The sequence below is a fragment of the Engystomops pustulosus genome, chromosome 2 (assembly GCF_040894005.1).
Source record: "Engystomops pustulosus chromosome 2, aEngPut4.maternal, whole genome shotgun sequence".
NCBI lineage: Eukaryota > Metazoa > Chordata > Amphibia > Anura > Leptodactylidae > Engystomops > Engystomops pustulosus.
In genome coordinates, this window is record NC_092412.1 from 44,456,716 (window position 1) to 44,482,468 (window position 25,753).

The 25,753-nt window shown below is 40.5% G+C and overlaps 1 protein-coding gene across 1 annotated transcript in view; it reads left to right on the forward strand.

Annotated features, from left to right (window-relative positions):
• NBEA (neurobeachin) overlaps positions 1-25,753 on the forward strand; it is a 429,733-nt gene that overhangs the window by 350,774 nt on the left and 53,206 nt on the right. The window contains 5 exon segments of the mRNA XM_072134427.1: positions 7,422-7,539; positions 8,616-8,718; positions 10,315-10,430; positions 17,536-17,648; positions 25,080-25,220. Of these exon segments, the coding sequence (XP_071990528.1) occupies positions 7,422-7,539; positions 8,616-8,718; positions 10,315-10,430; positions 17,536-17,648; positions 25,080-25,220 (591 nt within the window).

Below are 25,753 nucleotides of genomic sequence, written 5' to 3' on the forward strand. Positions count from 1 at the left end.
TATATACTGTAATAAAATCTACTCTTGCATAAATGTTTTTTTTTTTCTTAAAAAACTCAATTTTCAAAAGTACGAGTCAATTATTTTTATATCGGGACCTCCCTTTTTTTGGATCCTCATCTACAAATTAACTAAAGATGAGGTTGGCTACTAGAAAGCATATCAATTCTAATGGTAATAGTAATTCTCTGTTTTGCCTATAGAGGCACTGCAAGCATTTTTGAGTATAAATTGAACAATGGCACGTTCATTCCTGGGAAGCAAAGGGACACCGCCAAGCTCTATACTTTTAAAGGATTGAACAATAATAGTGAATGAGTGGCATAGTGAATGGGTGATAGGATGATAGGATTTGGGACACTTCCTAGTTATTGATAAGAAGGGTTTCCATCTCACCTATACTTTAAATGGCTTCTTGGAAGAATAATGTCAGGAGACACATTGACGAGAAACCAATTGTTGTGACACCTTCTGATCACTAGATGAAAGTTGCAATGGTGCTAGGAGAATGTCATGCCACCTCCTTCACCATCAGATTCCTCCAGAATTAGGCTTAACCAGCTTCATATAATGGGTAACGGTGTGTTTTCTATTATTTGAAGACTTAGGAGGAGTGCGGAGGAGTTCACAGAAAGTGCATTATCCGACGATCATGTACTGTGCCGCCATTCACTAAGATCGTGCGCCCGATATCCTGCATGTGTCGCTTCCCCGCTCAGGTCTGCCAGAGTTCACCTTCTTCTTCCTGGTGCATGTAAGTGCATTGGATTGCGACACAATTTGAATCTTAAATCCCGCGCTCAGTCCGAATTAGTCGGATCGGACGGCACGTCCCCCGATTTCTGTCGCATGAAAGCCAGCGTACGATCCCCTGCTAAATACCTGTCACATCCGTGCAATCCCTAAAAATGACGGAAATTCCTAGGACGAGTGCCTAGTCACACAGCAGATGCTAATGAAAGGTACAATATAACATATCTCTTTTCTGTTAAATTTATTTTTAATACAAAAACACTTTGGCAGCGTATGTACTATGCTCTGCGGGGACTGGGGGAGTGCTAAAAATGGGTCTCCTGGTGACAGGTTCCCTTTAACTGGGCTTGACCAGCTTTGTATAATGGCTTATGGTGTGTGTACTGTAAATAGAAGTCTTCCATGGACTGGACCACCAACCCAATCTCCATTCCCTTGTTATGTCTGGTTTTGTATTTCTTTAGAGCTATTGACTATAACGGAAGGCCCATACTCTAGTTAGCTGTGAATATTCCATATACTGAAAATGTCTGAATACTTAGGCTTCTCGGTACATGGAACAGTTAACCAGCAGAGGATTTATCGCCGACATAGATCCGAGGCAAATGAAATCGTTTTTCTTTTAGGAAGAAGAGCTTTTTTTTTTTTTTTCCCTTTGCCTTTAACCGCATTACAGGAGAACGGCCTTCATTCCAAGAAATCCCCCTGCTTACCTTGCCTTTGTACTCTCAGATGTTGCTGCTCTTAAAGCGTGGTCTCTATGACAACTGTTTAAATTGGGATGGGTACCTGTCATCTGGAGTATTACAGAGAAAAGTGTTAGTGAATACACAGTCCCATGGATGGAGCATCTCAATGTAATCCAATTTTAATTGAACTCTAGAGACTTTGATGTGTGGCACAAGGTTGGGAGAGTGCTATTCCTGGGAGAAATTATAGCAGCCCGACACAGCTTCCCCGGTCCAGCCTGTCACTGCTTTAAATAAGCATTAGCATCAGCCGTAACCCTCCCCATAGAACATCTTACTCCTCTCACATCACTAAATGTGCGCCGGGCTATTCCCCCGCTATCCACACTGGATATCAATTCGTCTTTTCTCTGTTTACTGTGCATTTTATTGCTCTAATACCTGAGAAATTAATTTCCGGTATGTGATTTATAATTATATACCACCTCTAGTATGGGGAGCATCTGTGTGGGGACAGATCTTACCATCGCTATATGGTGACTGCTAAGATTCTGTGGCTTGGCCAGGACTGTCGTGTATATTTTATTAATTACATGTTTATATAACTACTTTAGGACACATAAAGGCAGCAATTTCTTCTGTCTACTAAAAAAGTACAGAAGGTCATAATGGTAATAATTCCCATCCAAGCCCCATTTAACCCCTTTAAAGGAGTTTTTCATTATGTGACCACTTGGGACCTGTATGAATATGATGACTACCCTACTCCACATGTGAACACCTCCCCATTCAATTCTGAAGGAAAAATTGAGCACTTTTTATCCATCAATCCCATAGAAGTAACTAGTTTTGACTAGACTGAAGTCTCCGTTAGGTTTTCAGTAATTTCCTTCAGTTGTTATGAGCCTAAACCAGGATTGGTGGAAAACATAGAACAGGTACACACCTTTCCATTATACCTAATCTCTGTATAGTTGCTGGAAAGACTCGCACCTATAGTTCCACCACTCCTGGTTTTGGCTCACAATAACTGATGCAAATTACTAAAGGACATGTGACCTGGTCTACGTTGGCAATCTTCATTTATCCTCTATGCTAACTCTGATACTCAAGTTGTATGGATTAGCAATGTGGGGAACATACAAGTGTCTTGGCCGTGCTGTATGGCCCCGTCACACCTTTTATAGAGGTCTATGGCACCAAGTACGGTGTCTCACCACATCGTGACCAAGCCGGGTGACATGTCCTATATTTTGCCATATTACGTCAGCGGCCACTCAGCTTTTTTTGAAGAGGGGAGAGCTGAAGAGCACTTACCCTCCTCTCTTCTGCACTTGGGCAAGCACACATTCATGTGCCTGGTTGCCTATGACTGATTTCCTACTGTTATTTTCAATGTCAGGAGTATCAGGTGTTCATTCCTACAAACCATAATACATTGTATCTCGCTTCCTATATTTAGAGGTGGTATCTGACCTACTTCAGAAACAGCAGCGCAGGTGATAGTATCATCCAGTTATGTAGCTTTCCTTATAGATTTCTCCTAGAGCTTGGTTGTGCTTTGGTCCCTTATATTGCAGATTAAGTTTTAATTACTGAAGCCCATATGTGTTTACTCCTTTATTGCCCGAGATGGGTAAATTATGATTTTTGCTATTTATTTTTCCACATTTCTCCTCCTCAAGGGAACACATTTTATTTTGCTGACTAAATCATTTTCTATTCATTGCCTAGAAGACATCGTGCTGGGAAAACATTAGACTGCGGATTATTTTTAGTCGCATATCTGTATCTCTAGATACTCGGGATTTTCTAACATAATGGATCGCAAGGTGTCACCAACCCCTTATTACCAGATGCAGCCTGTTTGTTGCTTGTTTTAGCCTGTACTCGCTATGTCTATGCTATGTCTAATGCTGCATGTGTGATTTCTCCAGTCACGTATTTCTGTGCCGTATGTGCCCGTATATACGTGATGTTTTTCATCTGTATGCAGCGTGTATGTAACCCGTATTTTTTACGTCTCCATAGACATTTAAGGCATACGGAACTGAAATACGGGAGAAAATAGGACATGCTCTATATTTTTATACGGCTAATATACGATACTGTACGGAATGGGTTAACAACGGCAATATAAATGGTCGGACGTATTGTCCATTGAAATGAATGTGGCAGTATGTAACCGGTAAAAAAATGGTATGGTACGGGTAGCATACGGTCGTGTGAATGCAGCCTTAGGCTACATGCACACTTCCATTGCCCCCTGTACCGTAGCACTACAACTAAAAACATCTGAAGAGAATGATGTTGATGTTTTGTTTTTTCATATAACCTTTTTTGAATTCAGACTCTGATCTGATGGCTTTGTAGATATACATATACTTCAGAGACTGGCAGTGTGACGCGAGGCTGACAGGCTTTGCAACCTCATCAGCCATGGTAATAAGTTGGACTTCTTATTTTCACCATGAGGAAGCATGACATGCGGCATGAAATGGCCATCTGCTTCCTGCTCATCTGCTCATGAACTAATGACACGGGAGGACTGGGGAATCCATATATTAGCACCCACAAACATACCTCCCAACCGTCCCGGATACAGCGTGACAGTCCCGTTTTTCATGGTCTGCCCCGCTGCCCGTCACGGCGAGAGTCATGGCCCGGGACATCTACTCTATTGCCACGTGATCTCCCCTCTCACACTTTCACTATGAATAGACGGCCTCATTAACATAATCCTAGCACTCGCTAAAGTCCACACCCATCTCCATTAAGGCAATCCCCTGTCCACACCCACCTCCTCCGCTTAGCCAATCCTCTGTTCCCACTTTACAGTCAGTGCAGTCATGCAGACTCCGCCCAGTACACCTTTATCCTCTCCACTTCCGGGAGTAGTGTCACGTGACTGCAGCTCACACTGCTTCCTGTTATGTGCCTGGCAGCGTGCAGCTCACAGCCGGAGTTATCATCAGTAGACACAGCGGGCAGTGCAAGTCTCTACCTGTCTCCTCATGTACCTGCACACTCTACAGGTATAGTCTGAGACTTGGTTATGTCTGGCCCCCTGCCCTGTACTCCTTCTGCCCTCTGTGCCCCCTGCCCTGTACTCCTTCTGCCCTCTGTGCCCCCTGCCCTGTACTCCTTCTGCCCTCTGTGCCCTCTGCCCTGTACTCCTTCTGCTCTTTGTGCCCCCTGCCCTGTACTCCTTCTGCCCCCTGCCCTGTACACCTTCTGCCCTCTGTGCCCCCTGCCCTGTACTCCTTCTGCCCTCTGTGCCCCCTGCCCTGTACTCCTTCTGCCCTCTGTGCCCCCTGCCCTGTACTCCTTCTGCCCTCTGTGCCCCCTGCCCTGTACTCCTTCTGCCCTCTGTGCCCCCTGCCCTGTACTCCTTCTGCCCTCTGTGCCCCCTGCCCTGTACTCCTTCTGCCCTCTGTGCCCCCTGCCCTGTACTCCTTCTGCCCTCTGTGCCCCCTGCCCTGTACTCCTTCTGCCCTCTGTGCCCCCTGCCCTGTACTCCTTCTGCCCTCTGTGCCCCCTGCCCTGTACTCCTTCTGCCCTCTGTGCCCCCTGCCCTGTACTCCTTCTGCCCTCTGTGCCCCCTGCCCTGTACTCCTTCTGCCCTCTGTGCCCTCTGCCCTGTACTCCTTCTGCTCTCTGTGCCCCCTGCCCTGTACTCCTTCTGCCCTCTGTGCCCCCTGCCCTAGGGCTCTATGGGAACCTGCCCACAAATTAATTTTTTCAAACAGGAGTGAAAGGTTCCCTATGAGGACTTAATTTGCTTTTCAATATGTGAAGTGTATCCATATTGTTTGTTATACTACCACTTTGAGGAGATAATTTAAAGTGGGGAAAAATGTGAAGTAAAGCGCTGTGGAATTTGATGGCGCTATATAAATAAAGATTATTATTGTAAATTGAAGAAAACCTTAAAGAGGGGTTATATGTTGCTGAATTGCAATAGGAGCTATTATATAGGTCCTTTGGGGGTTGGCCACACGACGGGTGCATTATACTTTGTGTGGGCCGTTAAGGTCGATATTATACTATGTTTTGGGGGCGGGCAAGGGGTGGGACAGTGGGTGTGGTTTAGGGGAAATGGGAGGGGCTTTTGTCCCTCTTTCTGTAGCCCAAAAGTTGGGAGGTATGCCCACAAATGGAGTCACAGTCTGAACACTGTGCAATAAACATGGAATAGATATGAAACCTCTATGTGACAAGGCAAAATAGGAGCCACGTTACCCCGTGAGAGTGTGAATTCTTGTATTTAGGTGACGAGCCAAATTTGTGGTGTGAAAACCGTGATCCACATAACTATGAGATATAACCTCGTAGTCCACACAGTGTTTTTACGTTTTATAATTGCCTGATAGTTGTTAACCTGATGCTTGTACATGGGCTATATGTACCCACATTATTCTGATAATCTCCTTAGTCTCTTAAACTGCATTCACACATGGGGGAGATTTATCACTGCTTCTATACCAGTTTTCTAGCGTAGGAGCAGAGCAACAATCGCAAATTCTTGATGATTGTTTTATATTTTGGTTGGCCATTTTAGGTCGTGGTGATATATTTCTTATTTTTCTATGAGAAAGGGCGTGATTAGATTTTTTTTTTTTTAACTCTATTTTTACGTAGTTTTTAGAGTGTTTGAACGCTCATACAGTATACTGCAATATCATTGTTTGCAGTATGTTACATTCCAAAACATGCTGGTAGGGTGATTAGATTGTGAGCCCCTTGGGGACAGGGACTGATCTGGTAATCTCTGTGCAGCGCTGTGTAATCTGGGTGCGCTGTATTATAAATAAAGGAATTATTATTATTAATTACTGCTTTAGTATTAAAGTGGCTGTCACTTCTCATAGAAACAGCCCATACCTCTCTTATGTTTGCATTCTTCTAAAAACAGTTCCTCTCCTGATCATGGATACTGTGTGGCATTTCAACTGAACTCATATCTATACAGCTGAGATGCAATACGGTACAAACCATAGTCAGATTTGGTGCTGATTTTGGAAGAAAGCAGTCATTTTTTCCACCTTTGGACAACCTCTTGAAGATGCGCCATTTTTTTTCCAAAATTTTGGATCACTTTTTGTGGAAAATTAAGCTAACAAGTACGGTAGGTAAGTTAGACTGGTCTGAGATGCATTGAATTGTCTAGCCTTTTTTTTTTCACTAGCCATGTAGCAACTTAAGATGTTCAAAAGCTAAAAAAAAACATAGCGTGAAGAATTTCTGATCTTAAGGCTAAATTCACACTACCTTTCCTTCCCTCTTTTAAAAAAGTGAAGAATGAGGGTTTAACGGAGGTGCAACATATGAGTTGACATTGACATCAATGTAATTTTTATTATAACGGATGACATAAAATTTACATTGAGGTCAATAGGATTTTTAAGTGATACGTTAAACCTCCGTTAAACATCGATTTTTTTTACTTTTTTTTAAAAATGGAATTGAGGAACATTAGTATGAAATGAGCCTAACCGGATAAATCTACTTTGTAGATTTCTAAAGACTGTGTTGTGTATCCACAGTACTGTTGCTCACGCTGTGTATTGGAAATACTTGTTTTTGCAGATTTTTTGGCAGATCGGTGAAGCTGGCAGAATCTTAATATGGCTGTTGTACAATCATTACAGGAGGAGAATGATGGGATTGGTGTAACAATACAGAGTGAAATTAAAAAAAAAAAACTTTATTCAAACATGTCTGACAAGTGTCGTCCTCAGAGACCATTCAATCATAGCCGACTGTCTTCATCTTGTATTTCCCATAGGTTCCTGTTATATTCAATAGCAGCTGATCCTCAAAGACTAAATTTTTCTAATTAATCTCTCCGAATAAGTAATGATAATGAATTCACAGGGAAACCAAACAAAAATGTAATTTTCATATGAGAAGGGTTTGGCAATCACACATTACATTTCACAATATAAAGTTGGCCTTTCCTGTGCTCTGTTTGGCTAGGTTCTCGCGTACACTGAAGGCCTCCATGGAAAATGGATGTTCAGCGAGATCCGAGCTGTTTTTTCAAGACGGTACCTTCTCCAGAACACAGCCCTGGAAGTATTCATGGCAAACCGCAGTGAGTGACACATTTATACCAATCATTCTCTAGATCTTATTGGAAAATATAAGGGACATAATAAATGCAAATGAATGTAAAATACAGGCAGTCCCTGGGTTATGTACAAGACAGGTTCTGCAGGTTTGTTCTTAAGTTGAATTTGTATGCAAGTCAGAACTGTATACTTTATTATTGTAACCCGAGTCGAAATAGTTTTGGTCTCTGTGACAATTGGATTTTAAAAATGTTGGATTGTCATAAGAACCAGGATTAACACTAAAGCTTCTTCACAAACACCTGTGATAGCTGTTATAGCTGTTTATTGTAGCCTAGGACTAAAGTACAAGAAATTACCAATATCCAGAGGTCCGTTTGTAACTAGGGGTCGTCTGTAAGTCAGGTGTTCTTAAGTAAGGGACCGCCTGTAGTGTAAAATATATTTAAAAATTCCATATCTAGTCTACTTTCTCCAGTAGTATTTTGTTTTTGGGAGCTGTTCTCTGTATTGTAATTGAAAATTACATTATTATGTTCTTTTTATAGACCATTAAAAATGTATGGGTTTGGTCAAGAATAGAAAAACAGCACCCAGTCTGTTTTAGGATGTGTCTGGTATTGCTGCTTGGCTTCATTTTTTATGATGGAGCTGAGGTGCCATACCATGTTATATTCTGTTAAAATATGACCCAGTAAAAGCATTACGGTATATAATTTCTCTAGGGCACCTGGTGTTGAAGATGTGTCATAATGTGCATGTCCATTCATTAGTAATGGTGGAAACATATTCTCAGTCTCTCTCCCCACATCAAGGGCTCTGGAAAATGATCCTCTGTTCTTTTAGAGTAGTATAGAGCTTCTTTTCGAAATCGCTTTCTACCCTGCTTGTCAGGAAAGGAGCGGATATGGGAGGCTGGGTAAGGGGACTACGTTGTCAGCTGCTAGAGGGAGGGGACAGATTATTTTCCAAACCCATTAGCAGCAACCACAAGGGGGACACATGAAAGAAGAAAATAAAGAAATTTGCATTTTTTTTCATGTAATTACCCATTTAAATGCTTAACATTTTTTTCTCTACTTTTTTCCTCACACTCTAGCTTCCGTTATGTTTAACTTCCCTGATCAAGCCACCGTGAAGAAAGTTGTATACAGTTTACCTCGGGTCGGTGTTGGCACCAGCTATGGTTTACCACAAGCTAGGTCTGTGTATAACATATCATTTATTTTCATTGTGTCTTACATTATGTGTTATAACGTGTGCCTTAATGCATAACAACGGTTACTTAATGCAGCAGTATTTGTAGTTTTCTTACATTGTTGGTTCATTTCTTTTTTAATCTGTGTCCTCAAAAATGTGGAGGCGGAGCAATACAAGAATAAAGTGGCCTAATATTTAACCTCTGTGTATTGGCTAGAAGAGGAAACCTGAGCCATACAAATACATTAAATGTGGATTAAATGTTAAAACATAACCGTCATTCCAGATGATTTTTGATATTGTTGGGGGGGGGGGGGGAGTGTTGTGAACATTTTTCTTATATACTTCATTAAGAAATTCGTCTTAGTTTGTAAATAAAAAGACTGCAACGCTCCCCTTAATTGCAATGTTACTTCTACATTGCTAACGGTTCTCACTCATCCCCTTTTGTTACACAGCTGTGAGTGAGTGTTAACCATTCCTACTTTCTCCATGGCTGTAGTATGCTATAAGCACTATATTTAAACCTCAAGCTGAAAGTAAAGGGGTTAATTCTCCCTTTTTAGAGCTGTTTAACCAAACACAGGGCAATTAGATGTGAGCTTGTGCAGCCTTCAGAAGCACACACTGTACAGGCTAGAATACACATCTCTATTTTTTTTTAGAAACTAAGCAGAATTTGTTATTTAAGTACATAAGAAATGTTCACCACATCCCCCTACACACAGTATATAAAATTATCTCAAATGACGGTTAGACTTTAAAGATAACATATAATTTATGTACAATTGAAATGCTAGGTAGCTAACATCTTTTTCTACATTTTGTCTATGTTCATATTAAGACAAGCACACATTCACAAATTTAGAAAATTCAGCCCCTATGCAGATCTGCATGACTCTGTGTAGTCTGACCCTGCTTCATCCATACTCTACATGTATGTCAGCAAAGAGTAGAGGCCAAATAGAAAGGTATGCGGGATCAGACTACGCTAGGCTTGTTTGTAGTCTGTAACCTTGGAGACATAAAATGGGTCTGCAAAAAGAAGCAATATATTTTCTTTATTTAAGATTTATAAATTATTTTATGGGATTTTTATAAAATATGACTGTGCACTGTATGGGATATTCATTGGATATTTGCAGTGTCACGTTGTGAATATTTCTTTGTGCTTTATTAATAAAAATGATAATTATCAATCTTCTGAAATACAGTCACAAATCCAGAGATGATTAAAAAATAGTCATCCCCGAGTCTTCCCTATCACTGAGCGGTCCTTCTCTCCTTTCCTGATCTCATATATTTTCAGAAAGTAAAGACATTTTTGACAACTCGCTAGTAGATCATAAGAGCCGCACAGACTAAGCAAAAGCTGTCAGTCATCCGGTCCATGATGCGATCAGAACACGTTCTGATGCCATTTATCTGCATTTATCTCGAGCACTGACATGCAGTAACCATAGGATATAAAGGGAGCATATTCTGTATTTCTAGCTTGTTGCAGCCATTTTTATGTAGGAAAATGACTAGTATCGCCTCCTGGATCTTTGGATTGATCACCTCTTTTTTCTCAGTGCATTATTCTATTCTATTTACAGGAGAATATCCTTGGCCACTCCCAGGCAGCTCTTTAAATCCTCCAACATGACTCAACGTTGGCAGCGACGTGAGATTTCCAACTTTGAATACTTGATGTTTCTTAATACCATAGCAGGTAAGGCTTCTGGGTCTGCAATCCTTTCTAATATGTTTATGTTTGTCAAAATCTTGAGCAGCGTGACTTGATCGAATGCATTTATCCCTCCGGGACTCAGCTGCAGCCCTATGATAGACTCTGAAGCACTCACATTAAATTTGATAAGGGAACGCGTAACCTATCAGCAAGGCTCTGGATGCATTGATTGCTATGGAGGCAGTGCCTAACTCTCTTGCTATTTCCCCAGCTGACAGCTTTGTCTGAAGCTTTATTAGAGGCAACAAACCATTGCCAGGAACTGTCTGGAAATAATAATGGGGGGAAAATGTAATTTTACTATTCAGTCATTTTCAACAACAGCAAGCAGACACAAGACTAACAACAGCATGCCTAGTACAGATGTCACCTACAGTGTGGCATGATTAGGTAACCATGTTCTGTCTACTTACCTCTAATCTCACATTGCACATAAATTATACTGTAGATCCAGCGCTTCTCATAGACTACGGTATATTTTTTGAAAGCTTCGTTGGCTAAATATCTTTTGTCTTTTAAGTTCACAACTGCATTGCAAAATAATAATTCCCATAAAAAAATGTTATATATTTTTTTCTCTGCAATGCTTTTTATATATATATAATGTTCTGTACAGGTTTTTATGTAAAATGATTATTGTAAAATCTGTGGCAAGTCTGGCTGTTTTGCTGCATCAATATTTAGGGTATGTAAATCCAACATTAAAGGAAATCTACAGTCAGGAATCTACTTAGAAGATTCCCCAAATCTATCTCATCCCTAATCACCCTTTACAATTCTCTAAAACCGAACCTATATGTTTTTATACTTTATTTTTTTGCCAATTAGCTGCAAATGCTACTTGGGAGCGTGTAGTAGCCTGGATTTAGAAAATGACAAAAGGTGATTAAGGATGATTTAGATTTGGGGAATCTACCGTCTATTGAGTAGATTCCTATCTGTAAATTCCCTTGATATGCTATGATTGAGGGCATTTAATTTACATTCTACCCGAAACGTTTCAGCTTCTCCCGATGACAACATGTATTTGTCCATTTTTGTTTTTATATGTATTAATAAACCAAGACGTTTTAGTCACAGTGCTGGGACCCATTTCTACGTCTACACTAAATTTCGTGTAAGGAGGTTATGTTTGCCTTGTAATTTAGTTTCAATCAGTTTCATTGAATAAAATGGTGTAAAGCAATGTGGCACAATTAAGGATACAATTAAGTTACAGGCATTTGTTCATCAAGTTTAGAATGATTAGAACGACCAGGGTTTAAACATGTAAACAAGAACAAAGGTGGGATATAATTGGGCGAAGCACATGACTTCCCAAAGAAGGCTATCATAAGTATGGTGGATTCTTACTCACTGGAGGGAAAACTGGAGGGGAAAGCATGAAAATATCCCAGTTTTCAGCTTTTTCTGCCACTTTGGGCATGTCTGGGGCTGGCTGGGTAGAGGCGAGTACGTCTGGCCTGCTGTATTTTCTATAGTCTCCGCCAGAAAACCACCAGAGACTATAGTGGAAAACTCCACCAGGTCAGACCTGGTCATGACTGCAACTTTGCCTCTTGGTAGATACTGGTGCCAGAATGCCAATGGGGGGGGGGGGATTTTAAGGCTGGTGTTTGAAACTCCAGTCTTAATAAATTTGTATCCTCTCATAAACCACCAAATCAGACAAGATTTTTTCAATTTGCCACCATCTGCACCTTTTACAATAAGTGGGATAAAGGGGGCTATGCAAGTGACATTCCCACCTCCCGTGATTTCACGTGTCCAACTCTTTAAGTTGGACACATAAAAACTTGTGTGCTTGATTGGAGCTGCTAGTATGAAGACTGCTATCTTTGTTATATTACTTTCATCGAGGTCAGGAGGAACCTGGGTTGTGTGATTGGTGCCTACAACAACTTTAATTTGGCAGTGCAGGACTCAAATTTGCTAGTTTTCCATCTCGGACAATTTTTACAATTTTATTCATAGCAGTATATATTTCATACCTCAGATGTGCAATATGATACATGTAGAAAGTGTTGTACTGACGTTCCAAAGAACCAATGGATCCTCTGGTGAGCCCAAGATCTAACCCAATGCTGGACTCCAGAAGATCAGAAGTAGACAACCATGTTGGTTAGCTATTAGGATCTATTTGCTAGGTTTCGGATGGGGGTAGGGCCCTCAAAATTATCTGCTGGGCCCAAGGAACCCCAGACCGACACTGCACTGATTTTTTTTAGAATCACGGAGTTTTAAAAACCACATAGGTTTTACAACAGTCATAAACGGCATTGACATCTGAAATATTCTTATGGGTGGACTGAAATACTTATGTTGTAGTAATAAGGTCAAAGATGGCAGTAACTATATTACATCTGCCCATGATTTTCCACAAGTTCCATTTTTCTGTTCTTTCTCGATATGAGCTCTCTACTGAGCTGCACCCCAGTCTTGGCAAGTGCTCCTAACACCTGCCTAACACCTGTGCGCCATAGGGTGGGCTATAGTACTCCGCTAAATACACCGCAGTGCTTATATTGCTTCACTAGCGTCCTACCAACAGAGTAGAAATGTGACCTTGAAATTAATAATTATATTGTGAGTATAGATGAGCTCCCCCATCCTCCACAGATTCTTTTACGCTGTGATGTGCAAGCTTTTGCTAACTAATTATGAGTATATTTAGCTGCAGTCTGTGTTGGGCTTATTATTGTCATGTAATTAGATGTAACTCGAACCGTCGGCTTCTAAAAAAAAATCATTAAAAATTCTTTCCTAATGACCTAGAGATGACAAAATGTCTGTAAAGTGTGAAAACGCAGACAAGCATAGGAACATCGCTCGTGGAGTGTTAATCCAGATGCTGGAATCTTCTAATTAAACAATATTTTGCTGTCATTAACATTATCACCAAGGAATTGCAGCTGTAATTTTTTTGTCAGCTCTCCCCAAGCTTTTTCACCTTTTAAAACTTAACCACTAAATTAAACATTTTAATTAAAAAAAAATTGTTTTAACGAAGAAGGCAGCTTTTTTAAAAAAATTTTATTTATCAACTTTCATTTTGATAAATTATCAATATCAGATCAGTAGGTGTTTGATACCCACCAGCTCTACCAACTGCAATGTTCAGGTGAGTCCTGGGGTTTCTTCACAGTCTACCAAGCACAGCGCTGGCATTGTATAGTGAGTGGCTGTAGTCAGTATTGTAGATCAGCCCCATTCCAGTGAATGGGACTGAGCTGCAACCAGTCCATCTCTGATGAATAGGCGCTAATCCCCTCAAAATTCTGATATTGATCACCTTTCCTAAGCACAGAAGATCAATTAAAAAATTCCCATTTAACCTTTATAAATCAATAAACCAGGAACAGATTCACAAAGTACAGGCAATCCCAACTTAAGGACAATCGACTTACATGTGATCCCTAGTTACAGACAGTCCTCTCTGACCACTGTGACCTCTGGTGAAGCTCTCTGGGCGCTTTACTTTAGTCCCAGGCTGCAATGATCAGCTGTAAGGTGTTTGTAATAAAGTTTATTCATAATCCTTGTTCCCATGACATCACAAAAGTTTGAAAAGCCAGAAAAATGTTTTTGTCTACAATGGTTTGTGCATAGTGTGTGCATCCACAGGAGGTCAAGACATTTTATCTGTACAGATTTTCCATAAATAAAGATACTATCTAGCCGTACAAAAATTACATACATTTTTTTTAATTAAATTAAGACTTGAGGGGGAAACCAGTTTACACCAGGTCTGACCTGGCAGAGATTTCAGCTACAGTCTCTGAAGACTATAGTAAATATCGGGGGCCACTACGTTCATGCCCGCAACTGCCCAGTTTCCCACCAAGTCGCACCCAAAGTGGCATGCTGGGCGGATTTTCAACAATATTGGAAAAGGGGGTTTGTTATATACCTGGCAAACAAGACATAGTAAATAGTAAATCCCCCCCTTCCCCCATGGTACTTTTAAATAGATCCACACGGTCATCCCTAATGTAAAAAATTGTGGAAGAGGACATTGGGCACTCTACTGTTAGAAGGACAGTAACTAGGAACACACTACATAATGAACATATCTATAATAATAAATAATTGAATCCAGAAAATTTTGGCTGTGTTCCGACGTTGCATTTTATGCTGGTGAGGTTTTTGTTTTTTTTAGTTTTAATCTCTAAAAACCAGTGCACAAATAACAAAATATTATAATGGTCAGGAAATCCTAATCCAGATGTAGAGAAAATTCCATAAGATCTAAGAAACAATTGTAAGATTTCTCTTGTTTTGGGATGGCCCCTTCAGGAGAGGCACTCATGTTTACTAATGCCGAAAAATATTCTTTTTCTCGTGGAAGCAGCTGAATTTTGTTGCTTTCGATGAACTTGCAGAGAACAAGGAGCGCTCTGTTCTGTATACTTGGGTCTGGTAAACCAAGAATCATTAAATTTTCGAAGGAAACGGTCCTGTGACAGCAATGTAAATCTTCTCTCAGCGTGGGAATTGATAACCCAGGTTATTTTTGTCAGATTGAGCAGGGAGAGATTTTCAATTTAGTCTGTAGGCAGGGAACGCCAAAACGCAGATCATTAAACATGGGTGTTATGTGACCCAACGAAAGCAATACCAGTTTTCTCAGCGCAGTGGGGGGCCGTATAACACCATTTGCTACTACATACCCTTCAACACATAATAGACATTTATCATATATTAAAATCATTATTCATTTTTGTTTTTATTAATATTATAGTATTTATGTTTCATTAGTTTTTAGCATTTGGGGGCGTCTGGAAAATTCTGCTACCCAACTCCATTTAGCCTTTTTCATTGTCATTAATAGTGTAATGTTAGATGTATGTTAGAGGCAGGGGCATAACTATAAAAGCTTGGGGCCCATATCAAACTTTTGTTTATGGGCACCCCCCACTAACTGTACATTCTGTTATGTGAATCAGGGCCACCACAATGTGCAGTCACCCCTTCATTTAAATTGATTAGTGCCCTAACCAAACCCACTAATACTTCTTATACTGACCCACTTAGTATAATTCTCCATTTTCTTTTGTTGTCTCTTATATAGCCTCCCCTTACAGAAGTTCCCCCCCATAACCCCCCTATCTGTTGCCCCAAACTTAAAATCCTCCTTTACTGTATGCCCCTCACCGTATGCTCCCCCTTAAGTAGCCCAAAACTTTTTGCACCCATTTCTGTGGCCCCATCCCTCCCTTTCTGTAGCCCTCCCACCTCATGCACACCTTTCTGTAGCCCTCCCACCTCATGCACACCTTTCTGTAGCCCTCCCACCTCATGCACACCTTTCTGTAGCCCTCCCACCTCATGCACACCTTTCTGTAGCCCTCCCACCTCATGCACACCTTTCTGTAGCCCTCCCACCTCATGCACACCTTTCTGTAGCCCTCCCACCTCATGCACTCTTTTCTGTATTCCCCAACCTCATACATCCCTTTCTGTATTCCCCATCATTATACATCCCTTTCTGTAGTCCTGCACCTCTTGCACTCCATTCTGTAGCCCTCCCACCTCATGCACCCTTTTTTGTAGCCCTCCCACCTCATGCACCCCATTCTGTAGCCCTCCCACTTCATGCACCCTTTTCTCTAATCCCACACCTCATGCGCCCATTTCTGTAGACCTCATGACCTTATCTAGCCCCAAACCATATGAACCCTTTTATGCAATGGTGGTTCTTCACTTACCCAGGCCCTATATGAAGATCCGCCATCAGTCTTATTAAAAAAAAAAAATTATACTCACCTTTTGGCTTCTCCTCCCCAACCCCATGGCCCAATCCTCTCCTATTCCTGCCAGGGGCGTACACTATGATGCGCAAGGGTTGTGGCCATGTGACCTTATAACATATGTGCCGCGCGGGCAGGAAGTTGAAAAGATGGAGCAGCGAGCAGAAGTAGTATAGAGTGTTTTTTTTTTTTTTGTTTTTAAGAGTTCTATGCTGTGGACAAATGTCCAAGGCAGAGAAATCTCTGCCTTGGACATTTATATAAAATCTGTAGACATTTTATTAAAGGGGGGCATCTGCGGACATTTTACTAAAGGGGGCATCTGCTGTGGACATGTAAAGGAGGGCCTCTCCTGTGAACATTAATGTAAAGTGGGGCATCAGTGGTGGACATTTCATTAAAAGGGGAATCTGCTGTGAACATTTATGTAAAAGGGGCATCAGCGGTGGGCATTTCCCCTACACTGTCTGGGAGGTAGTCGGGGTGGAGGGTTTCATGCAGTTGGGGAATGTGATTGGCTTTCCTAAATAGATGGGTTATAAGAGCACAATTGTAGTTCATCATTAAATAACTTATGAACAGTACAAGATTAAGGATATAGAGAATATAGAGTTGTGGGGCCCATGGGACACTTAATCCGCCACTTCTTTTATGTACTCCCTTTCAGTGGAACCGAATTTATGCACACTGAGCTTTTTGTTTGAGTCTCCAAATTTGTGGTCCCCATAGCATCCCCTACACCTACTATGGCTGTAACTCCGCATCTGTAGAGAGGTTGTGTCTCCTGTTCTTTCACACTAGCTTAGTTTAGATGCACTTAGGAGATCAGACTGTCTGGTTGACTAAACAACTACTGGGTCGGAAACCTCTTCTGGTAAGTTTCTTTAATATTGGTCTTACAAGCAACCCCTGCACTGATCAGTTAATGACATCATATTTTATTCTGATTTATACTCTGCAAATATCATCTGATTGGTGTTGGGGCCCAGGTGTCTTTCCCAATATATTGGAAGGATAGACCATTCATTATAAGCTTTTTGTTCTTTTAGTTTTCTTTTGTTATTACACATGTTTTTTAGTTGCTCTAATTAGCGAAAACTCAATAAGAAGTGTAACTTTATTTGCCGTGCCTCAGTGTGATTATGAAGCAACACTAGAATCGTTCCAAGAGTTTATGGATTTATTGATTTCTTAATATATTCCAAACAAAAACATAAATGACTGTGCTTATAGGAGGGGCCTGTGGTGTACAATATTAAAAGCCAACATGTGTTTAAAATTTGCCTGGGGATGATGTTATGGGTCTGTTCATTAATGCGCTTTACTCATTTTCTCAGGGAGAACATATAACGACTTGAATCAGTATCCTGTATTTCCCTGGGTGTTAACAAATTATGAATCCGAAGAGTTGGATTTAACCTTGCCAGGAAACTTCAGGGATCTTTCAAAGGTATTTTATTATGTAAAAACTTTTGACCAAATAAAAAAAAAAAAAAAAATTAAAAAAAAATATATATATGTATACGTATATACATATATAAATATACATATATAAGTATATAAATATACTGTATGTATTTTTTTAACAATACTGTCAATCAAGGTTTAGCTGTCTTTTTGTATTAACATGTTATGTTTTGTACTCGTTATAAGCAAATTGATGTAATATAATTTAATACAGATCATAGGTTTCCAAAAATAGTATCACTGAAAACGTCAGGTGGTCCTACGAAAAACAACATCTCCTACAGCTGCGTGACCTTAAATATAAAATATGGCAATACATAAACTTTTTTTTTTAACAGTTATTTTCTGTATAATGGTTTCCCCTAAATCTCTTCCTCATCCAATCCCTTACTTTCCAGGGTTGTACTTGATGGACATGTGTCTTTTTTTCAACTGTATAAACTATGATACGATAATATACTTACCTTGGTCTGGAGCTCCTAGCACCTGCATACTGATGTGGCGAAGCCCCCTTAGTCCAGCTTGGCTTTACCATGCATGTGTGTTAGGTACAGCACAAGTATAATGAAGCCAAGGTGTACTACTCCGGCTTCATCAAATCATAGTGCAGGTGCAGGGAGTACAGGATGGAGTTCAGTGCGGCTTATTAGTTAGTATAAATGGGACACCAAACCATTGCTCCATTATGACCTGTAGTTGGTTTAGCACTTTATATTTATTCACCCCATTCTGACCCTTTTTTATAAAAACTTTTATTACTTGCCGACCCACCCTTTAAATGTTAACAATATTCCAATTACTATAATAGTCTCTGTGGGACATCTGTGGTGTACGCATTTTTCAGTTTTGTTGTTCATATCCTGGTGTCTCTATAAAAACAATAAAACTTCAATTCTCAGTCATTTTGGTTTAATATGGTAACCAGCTGTTAATTTTACTCATGTGCTAATTGCCATTCCCCTCCCCACTATTTGTCACTGTGTGCAGGAAATGTGCATACATTTAGCAATATATAGGCTCATATTAGGAGTGTTAAATCTCCCCCATGTAGTTTATATGGTTATCATACGCTCCTTGGAGGGTGGACATGAAAGGAAAAATTCATAAAAAATTAAGGAGCTTTTCATGGGGTTATATACTAATCCCATTCTTTTAAAATTTCGGCAAATCTGCAACAAATCATATATTTGATTAGCTCATTATTAGCAATTATATGTTTTTTCTTCATTACACACGGCAGATTTATTTTTTTTGCACCTCCATAACCCTGTTTGCAAAAATTGTAGGATCAGTGGATCTCTATTCCTATTCACCTCCCAATTACCATATATACTCAAGTATAAGCTACAGTAGCTAATTTAACCACTAAAAATACGGGATAACATATTGACTCAAGTATAAGCCTCGAGTGGAGCAAATACAGCAACAACTCTTTAATAAAATGTCCAGCAGCAGAGCCCCCATTAAAAATAGTGAACTTAGTGCTTACCCCCCAGCTTCCTCTTCTCCTCATGGCTCGTCTTCTCTTTACATCTTTGAGAGCCATGTCTATGCTTCAGATCACGCCACATCCAGTGGCTTAACTAGAAGCTGATGGGCCCCAGTGCAAAGTCTGTGCAAGGCCCCTGACTATAATGTATGGTTCATAGTATTAGTCTTCTCACATGGGGAATTGACCTTATGGGCCCCCTAAACCTCTTGGGCCCGGTTGAAACTGCACCCTCTGCACCCCCCCAAGTTACGCCCCTGGTCACATCATAGTGTATGTGGGAAGAGGCCATAGAGGGTTTATATTATTATACACTTATAAGCCAAGTTGTTGTTTTTCAGCACAGTTTTTTGTGCTGAAAAACTCGTCTTATACACAAGTATTTATGGTAAATAAGTTATTGAGCCAACTTAGATGGACCCCCATCACTACAGGAACCCCCAACACTCCAACTTTTACTCCCTGCATGATACATACACCTTGATTCTGACTTCCTCAGTCATAGATTTCTATGGGTATTTGAAGGCCGTCTGATTACCAAGCAATTCAGAACATGTTAACCTGGCACTGACGGAGACAGAAACCACACACAGTCTTCAGCCTCGTACATGGGTTCATTATGGTTCACTGTAACCACTGATGACGGGAGTGTGAGGCAGCGCACAAACCTCCTCACTGAGCAGCAGATATTCAGTCTCTTAATACTTGAGCTGTTTGAGTGGCAGCAGACGATAAGTATGACAATTATGCTCATAATGAGTGTGTTGCTGGAGGCGCAGGAAGTGATAAAGCCTGCAGGCCTCTTACTGTAATAATGCAAATGAACGTATTGAAGTGTGAATACTTCTGGCAAAACCTGTGTACTTCTGTAAGCCTTCCATTCATTTTATCACTGTGCTTATGTTCAGCTGAGAAAATGATGAGCCATTCAGCTGAACCTTCAAGATTTACAAGATATTCCCGATTTCTCCAAGTGCAATATTATAGAAAGCATGAAATGCCAATGGTGTTTAATAACTCTAGGATCAATTATTTAATCATTTATTTAATATTTTAAGATAATAAGATTACAGGTTTAGACTTGTCTTTTGTAGATTATTTGGATTTTTATTCTTAACTATTAACGATCAGCTGATTTTGGTAAGTTTTCAGCTGCACATTTTTGCTGCAGTAACCTCTCCAGCATAAACACATGCAAAGGCTGCAGGGAGGAGTTCACTCTGCATTTTCCGTCAGCTCCATTGAGATGTATAGAACAGAACGGTCATCCGCAGCCAGTTTCATTGTTAAAGCATAGAAATGGTAGGTTTGACAGTAATACACCAATGCGTCTCCCTTATAACTCTCTGCATGGGCTGCGCTTCATCAGTAACCACAGACTGTAATAATCCATGACTTTTCTCTCTGTCACCTTGTCATTCATTTCATCATGCACACCTACTGTACTGTTTGTAAATACTACAGAACGGAGGTGGAGGTCATGTTGCATTCTTTCTGTGTGTGTTCAGGACTGTGGATACAGAATAGTGAGGTACAAAATCTCCCCTGTTCCCTTTGAGTCCCTCCATTCCAATCTGCGATTCTACAGAACTTTCTCTGTCTCTCTCTGCACCTCATACTGCACACCTCATGCTACACTACTAGCACAGTACAGAGAAGCTATTAACCCTTAGCGCTCACATAGCACAGACTATGTACTAACTGTAAAACGTCCGATTACTACCACTAATTACATGTTCCCTGCTCCTCCATCTGATGGAAGCCGCCAGACTAGTCACCATATACATCCTGCATGTACACAATGCAGCTGGAAAACTTCCTGGATTTGCTTCAAAATTACTGAATGAGAGGACAAAAGGTATCATGAGTTCTGTAGGCAGAGTGAATTGGATTAAGCTTCAGGGCAGATACAGGAAGAGGTTGGTCTCCGCACACATCACCACTGGTAAGAGATTTTTGTCACACACTTTCAAAACAAAAAAAAAAGAGGCATCACATATTAGAATTTGGTAAAATAATACTTTGGAGTTGCTCTTTAAATTATTTTAATAAATAATAATGTGCCAGTTCTCTTCAGACTTAAATTAAATGAAACTCATTACCTCTAGTTAATGAGACCTGGTCCTGTCTCCTCTTATATGATTTGCAAATTTCTGAGGTTTGTTTTTTTAACATGACTTTGTTCATAAAATGTACATTTCCACCCCAGTATTTAGTATTGCTGCTCAGTGTCACCAGACACCATCAGCTGTTCCCCATGAGCTGTTTTCATCATTAAACATGCGTTACAAACCATCCTGTGCGAGCCAAAGTCTCTTTCCATTAGACGTGTTATTCCAGTGATAGACTTCAGCAGACATATTGATCTGGTTTGTAGGAAGGCTCTGCACACAGTCTCCCCAAGCTGCTGGGAGAATTTTAGGCCGTGGGGCAAGTAGGCGAGTTACATGCTCTTATTTCCTCCCCTGAGTAAATCTGCCTTTTTAAAGCTTTTATAAGCAAGACCTTGATAGAACTGAACAATGTTATTAACCCATTTACTAGAGAACCACTCATCGCTCTACAGTCCTGTTATAAGAAAATGTTTACATGCCATTGTCTTTTTTCTGGTAAAACGAGAATTATGAATTTGTGTATTAGATGTAGACCCTGTCACTATTCAAATGGTGTAAATAGCTTATTCTTATTGGTGGCGGCTCCAACAGTTGACACCCCCCACCCTGGCGTCGCTGCTGGTGTAATGGGTGCATGGCTATCAACACCATGTCACCACTTAACCTCTACATACAAACAGAGGCTGGTGGTGATGGGTGGCGTTGAACAGTACCTGAGAGAGGTGAGTATAGTGCGTTTTTTACTCTTGTACCCCGGGGATCTAAATTTTTTTTTTAAAAAACCATTACACTCGAAATCCCTTTAATCTCTCCCTTGAGGCCACAGGCCTGAGTAAACCTGGCACATAATTTGCGCTGCCTTACCTGTGAGCAGATGATCATAAAAGAGTCAAAGCTGCTTTTAGTTTTTGTGATATGGAGTAGGGTTTCTAAGTTAAAAGCAGAATAAATCTTGACAGGACTACTAAAAGAGATGGTAAGAATCTTGATTACCCCGCCTACTCACAATGATTGACAGTTTTTTCTGTATATACACTTATATATCTGTAGAGGTTTCAATAACTGCTGGCGGGTTTATCAGGTTTCACTGTCAATCTCTGTGCATGGGTGGGTAATCAGGACTCGCTGCCAATCACTGTGTGTGGGCGGCTTATTAGGACTCTCAATGTCAATCATTGTGGATCGGTGAAGTAATCTGGACTGACTGACAATCATTGTGTAAAGGTGGGGTCAGGGGCGTAACTAGGAGAGGCTGGGCCCAATAGAAGATTTCTGCAACGGGGCCCACTACCATCTCAAAAATAATATATACATATTTGTAAATTAAACATATTTATATACTCGAATACACACAAATTTCAAAATCATGCACACAGTAATACACTCATACACACATGTATAAACTCATACTCACACATTTATACACTAATACATACATTATATATAAACTCATAGGGGCTTATTTATCATGACTTCAGAACACTGGCATAGAGCCCTGAAATAATCCTGAAATACATTTATACACAGTACATACACAACATATACACACATAGGGGGAGATTTATCATACGCCAGCCCCTTGATGTATCTGGCAGGCGTCGCAGCCATCAGGGAAACTGTGGACGAAAGTTTGCAGGTTTTGAAAAGTACGCAGACACAGGGCACATGGCGTGGAGGTGGTATAGGCACATAATAATTGCAAATTCTTGCAGTGCGCAAGAAACCTGCGTAGAAGCAGTGATCAATTTCCCCATAGTGTATACAGGCGGTCCCCTACTTAAGAACACCCGACTTACAGACAACCCCTAGTTACAAACAGACCACTGGATATTGGTAATTTACTGTACTTTATCCTTAGGCTACAATAAGCAGTTAAAACAGTTATTAAAGGTGTCTGCAATTAAGCTTTGTTGTTAATCCTGGTTCCTATGTGACAATTGGATTTTTAAAAATGTTTTGTTGTCGAAGACCAAAAACATTTTGGCTGGGGTTACAATTATAAAATATACAGTTTCGACTTGCATACAAATTCCACTTAAGAACAAACCTCCAGACCCTATCTTGTACGTAACCCGGGGACTGCCTGTACTCTACGCCTGTGTCTATACATAGACATACAGAATAAACACACAATATAAACGCATACTGCATATACATACAAATAGAATATACACACATGCTTACAGTATATAGACATTATACAGTATATACATATCGTACATCATATACATGCATCAAATACTCGCATAAATACAGTATATAGACATCATACACGGATATATAGTATATACACACAATACATGATATAGAAACACATACAGCATGTACACATCAGATACAAACCATTAACATACACACATACACTTACCAGACTTGGCACTCTTCCTCTCCACCGTGCTCCACTTGTCCTCTTAGATGTTGCCTATCGAGTTGGGTCATGTGGGCCAACTAGGTGGACGGGGGCCCGGACGGGAATGGATAAGGGGGAACATCACTGGGGCAGCGACAGACTATGCTCCCTCCTCCTCTCTGCAGGGGGGGGGGGGAGGAGTTGGTTAGGGTGTGGGTGGGTTTGATGCTCTGCTGGGCCCGCAAATCATTTGGCAGAGGGGCAGGGACAAATCAAAGGATGGGACCTCTGCCCGGGAAGCATAAAGTTAATATACAACACTGCTGCCTCCTGTCCGTCAGGCAGCGGGCCCCTAGACCGACAGGCCCCGTAGCAGCCGCTAGGGTGGTAGTTATGCCCCTGGGTGGGGTAATCAGGACTCGCCACCAATCACTGTGCATGGGCGGGGTAATCAGGACTCACTGCCAATCACTGTGTATGGGCGGGTTAATCAGGACTCACTACCAATTACTGTGTATGGGCAGGTTAATCAGGACTCACTGCCAATCACTTTGTGTGGGCGGGGTAATTAGAACTCTCATTGTCACTTTTAGGAATTTTGACAGGATTACTCTTTTTATTACTCAGGAAACCTGTTTTTATGATATAGTTTTCGAGAAACGGGTACCGCACTCCAAACCTGTAGGACGGTTCTTTTGTCGGGTTCTCAGCCCAAATAACATGAATAAAGGAACATGGCACACGTCCGTGATTATATACAAGTGCTTTATATACATCTCCACCATTAAGTAAATGAGAAAAACCGATCACATTAGCAATTTGTTGCGACGTTTCAGTCTATCCGACCTTTGTCAAGCTCGATCTGAAACATATGAGAGTTCTGTTGTAGCTTTGGAGGAGGAGAGAGAGGAAATAGTTCAGCTCTACTTGGCCCTGTTCTGTGTCCACCATTTTCAGTGCTACCAATAAAACCTTGCATATTAATTTAGAATGTTTCAGCTTCTTATCTCTGTAAGTTTTTGTATGCAGTGCCCCTTACTCTTATTTCCATGTATCCTGTGTCCTCTGATAGTAAGTGTGAAGTAACTCGAGCTGTCATTTAGTTTGCAGGAATGTGACAGGGCAATGCGAACACTTAAACAGCCAACGATGTGTGTAAACCCTGGGAGATCAGGCTTTTAGATTACTATAAGTATTATATACTGTTGTCGTATGCTGAGTTATTAGATTGTCAGGCGTCAGTGTTCATGTGACAACATATGAGGCATTATCTCTGAAATCAGACACCCACTTATATTCTCCTATTACCAGGAGGGTTCATGATATAGCATTAGCCAATGTTGTATCTACTATGCGAGAAGAATTACATTAACAATAAAGTTGAAATGTATATTAATTTAAGTAAACGAAATAGTTTTTTTGTTTTTTTTTTAAATAATGAAAATATATTTTCTTTTTCAGCCCATCGGTGCTTTGAATCCAAAGAGAGCAGTGTTTTATGCAGAGCGCTACGAGACCTGGGAAGATGACCAAACTCCACCCTATCACTACAACACACATTACTCCACATCTACCTTCACGCTGTGCTGGCTTGTTAGAATCGTAAGTTTATCTTTTGGGGCTTTTTAATTTCCCCTCCATGCATAGTATGTGGATTCCCAATGTAGTTCTCATGTGGAACTTGCTCATAGGTGCTACTAATACACTGGTAAAAGCCTATCATTACACTGAATATTATAATACAACTTAAAATAATCAAAAATTTTTGTCACAACTTTATGCAAAACCTCCCTTGTATAAATAAGTATTTTATAATTTTTTTTAAAAAAATGTTTTGGAGCAGCCATCGGCCACCAATCTGGCAATATTTTCAGGTAGCGCGTCTGAACATGAACAAGAACATCAGGTCTGCTCCTGATAACTGGCGTTAGTGATGGGAATGAATTTTCCAACAACATCTATTCCCATTTCTTGTCTTATCAGACTTGATTAGCTATATTTTTCCAGTCCTATTATCGGTTAACTTACCTATTAAAACTCCAGCTCATGAAATATTCTACATGGTGACGGCTTTCATATGGTTGGTAAAACTTTTCCAAAACAGGTGAGAGTTTACAGTTATTATGATGGAATAA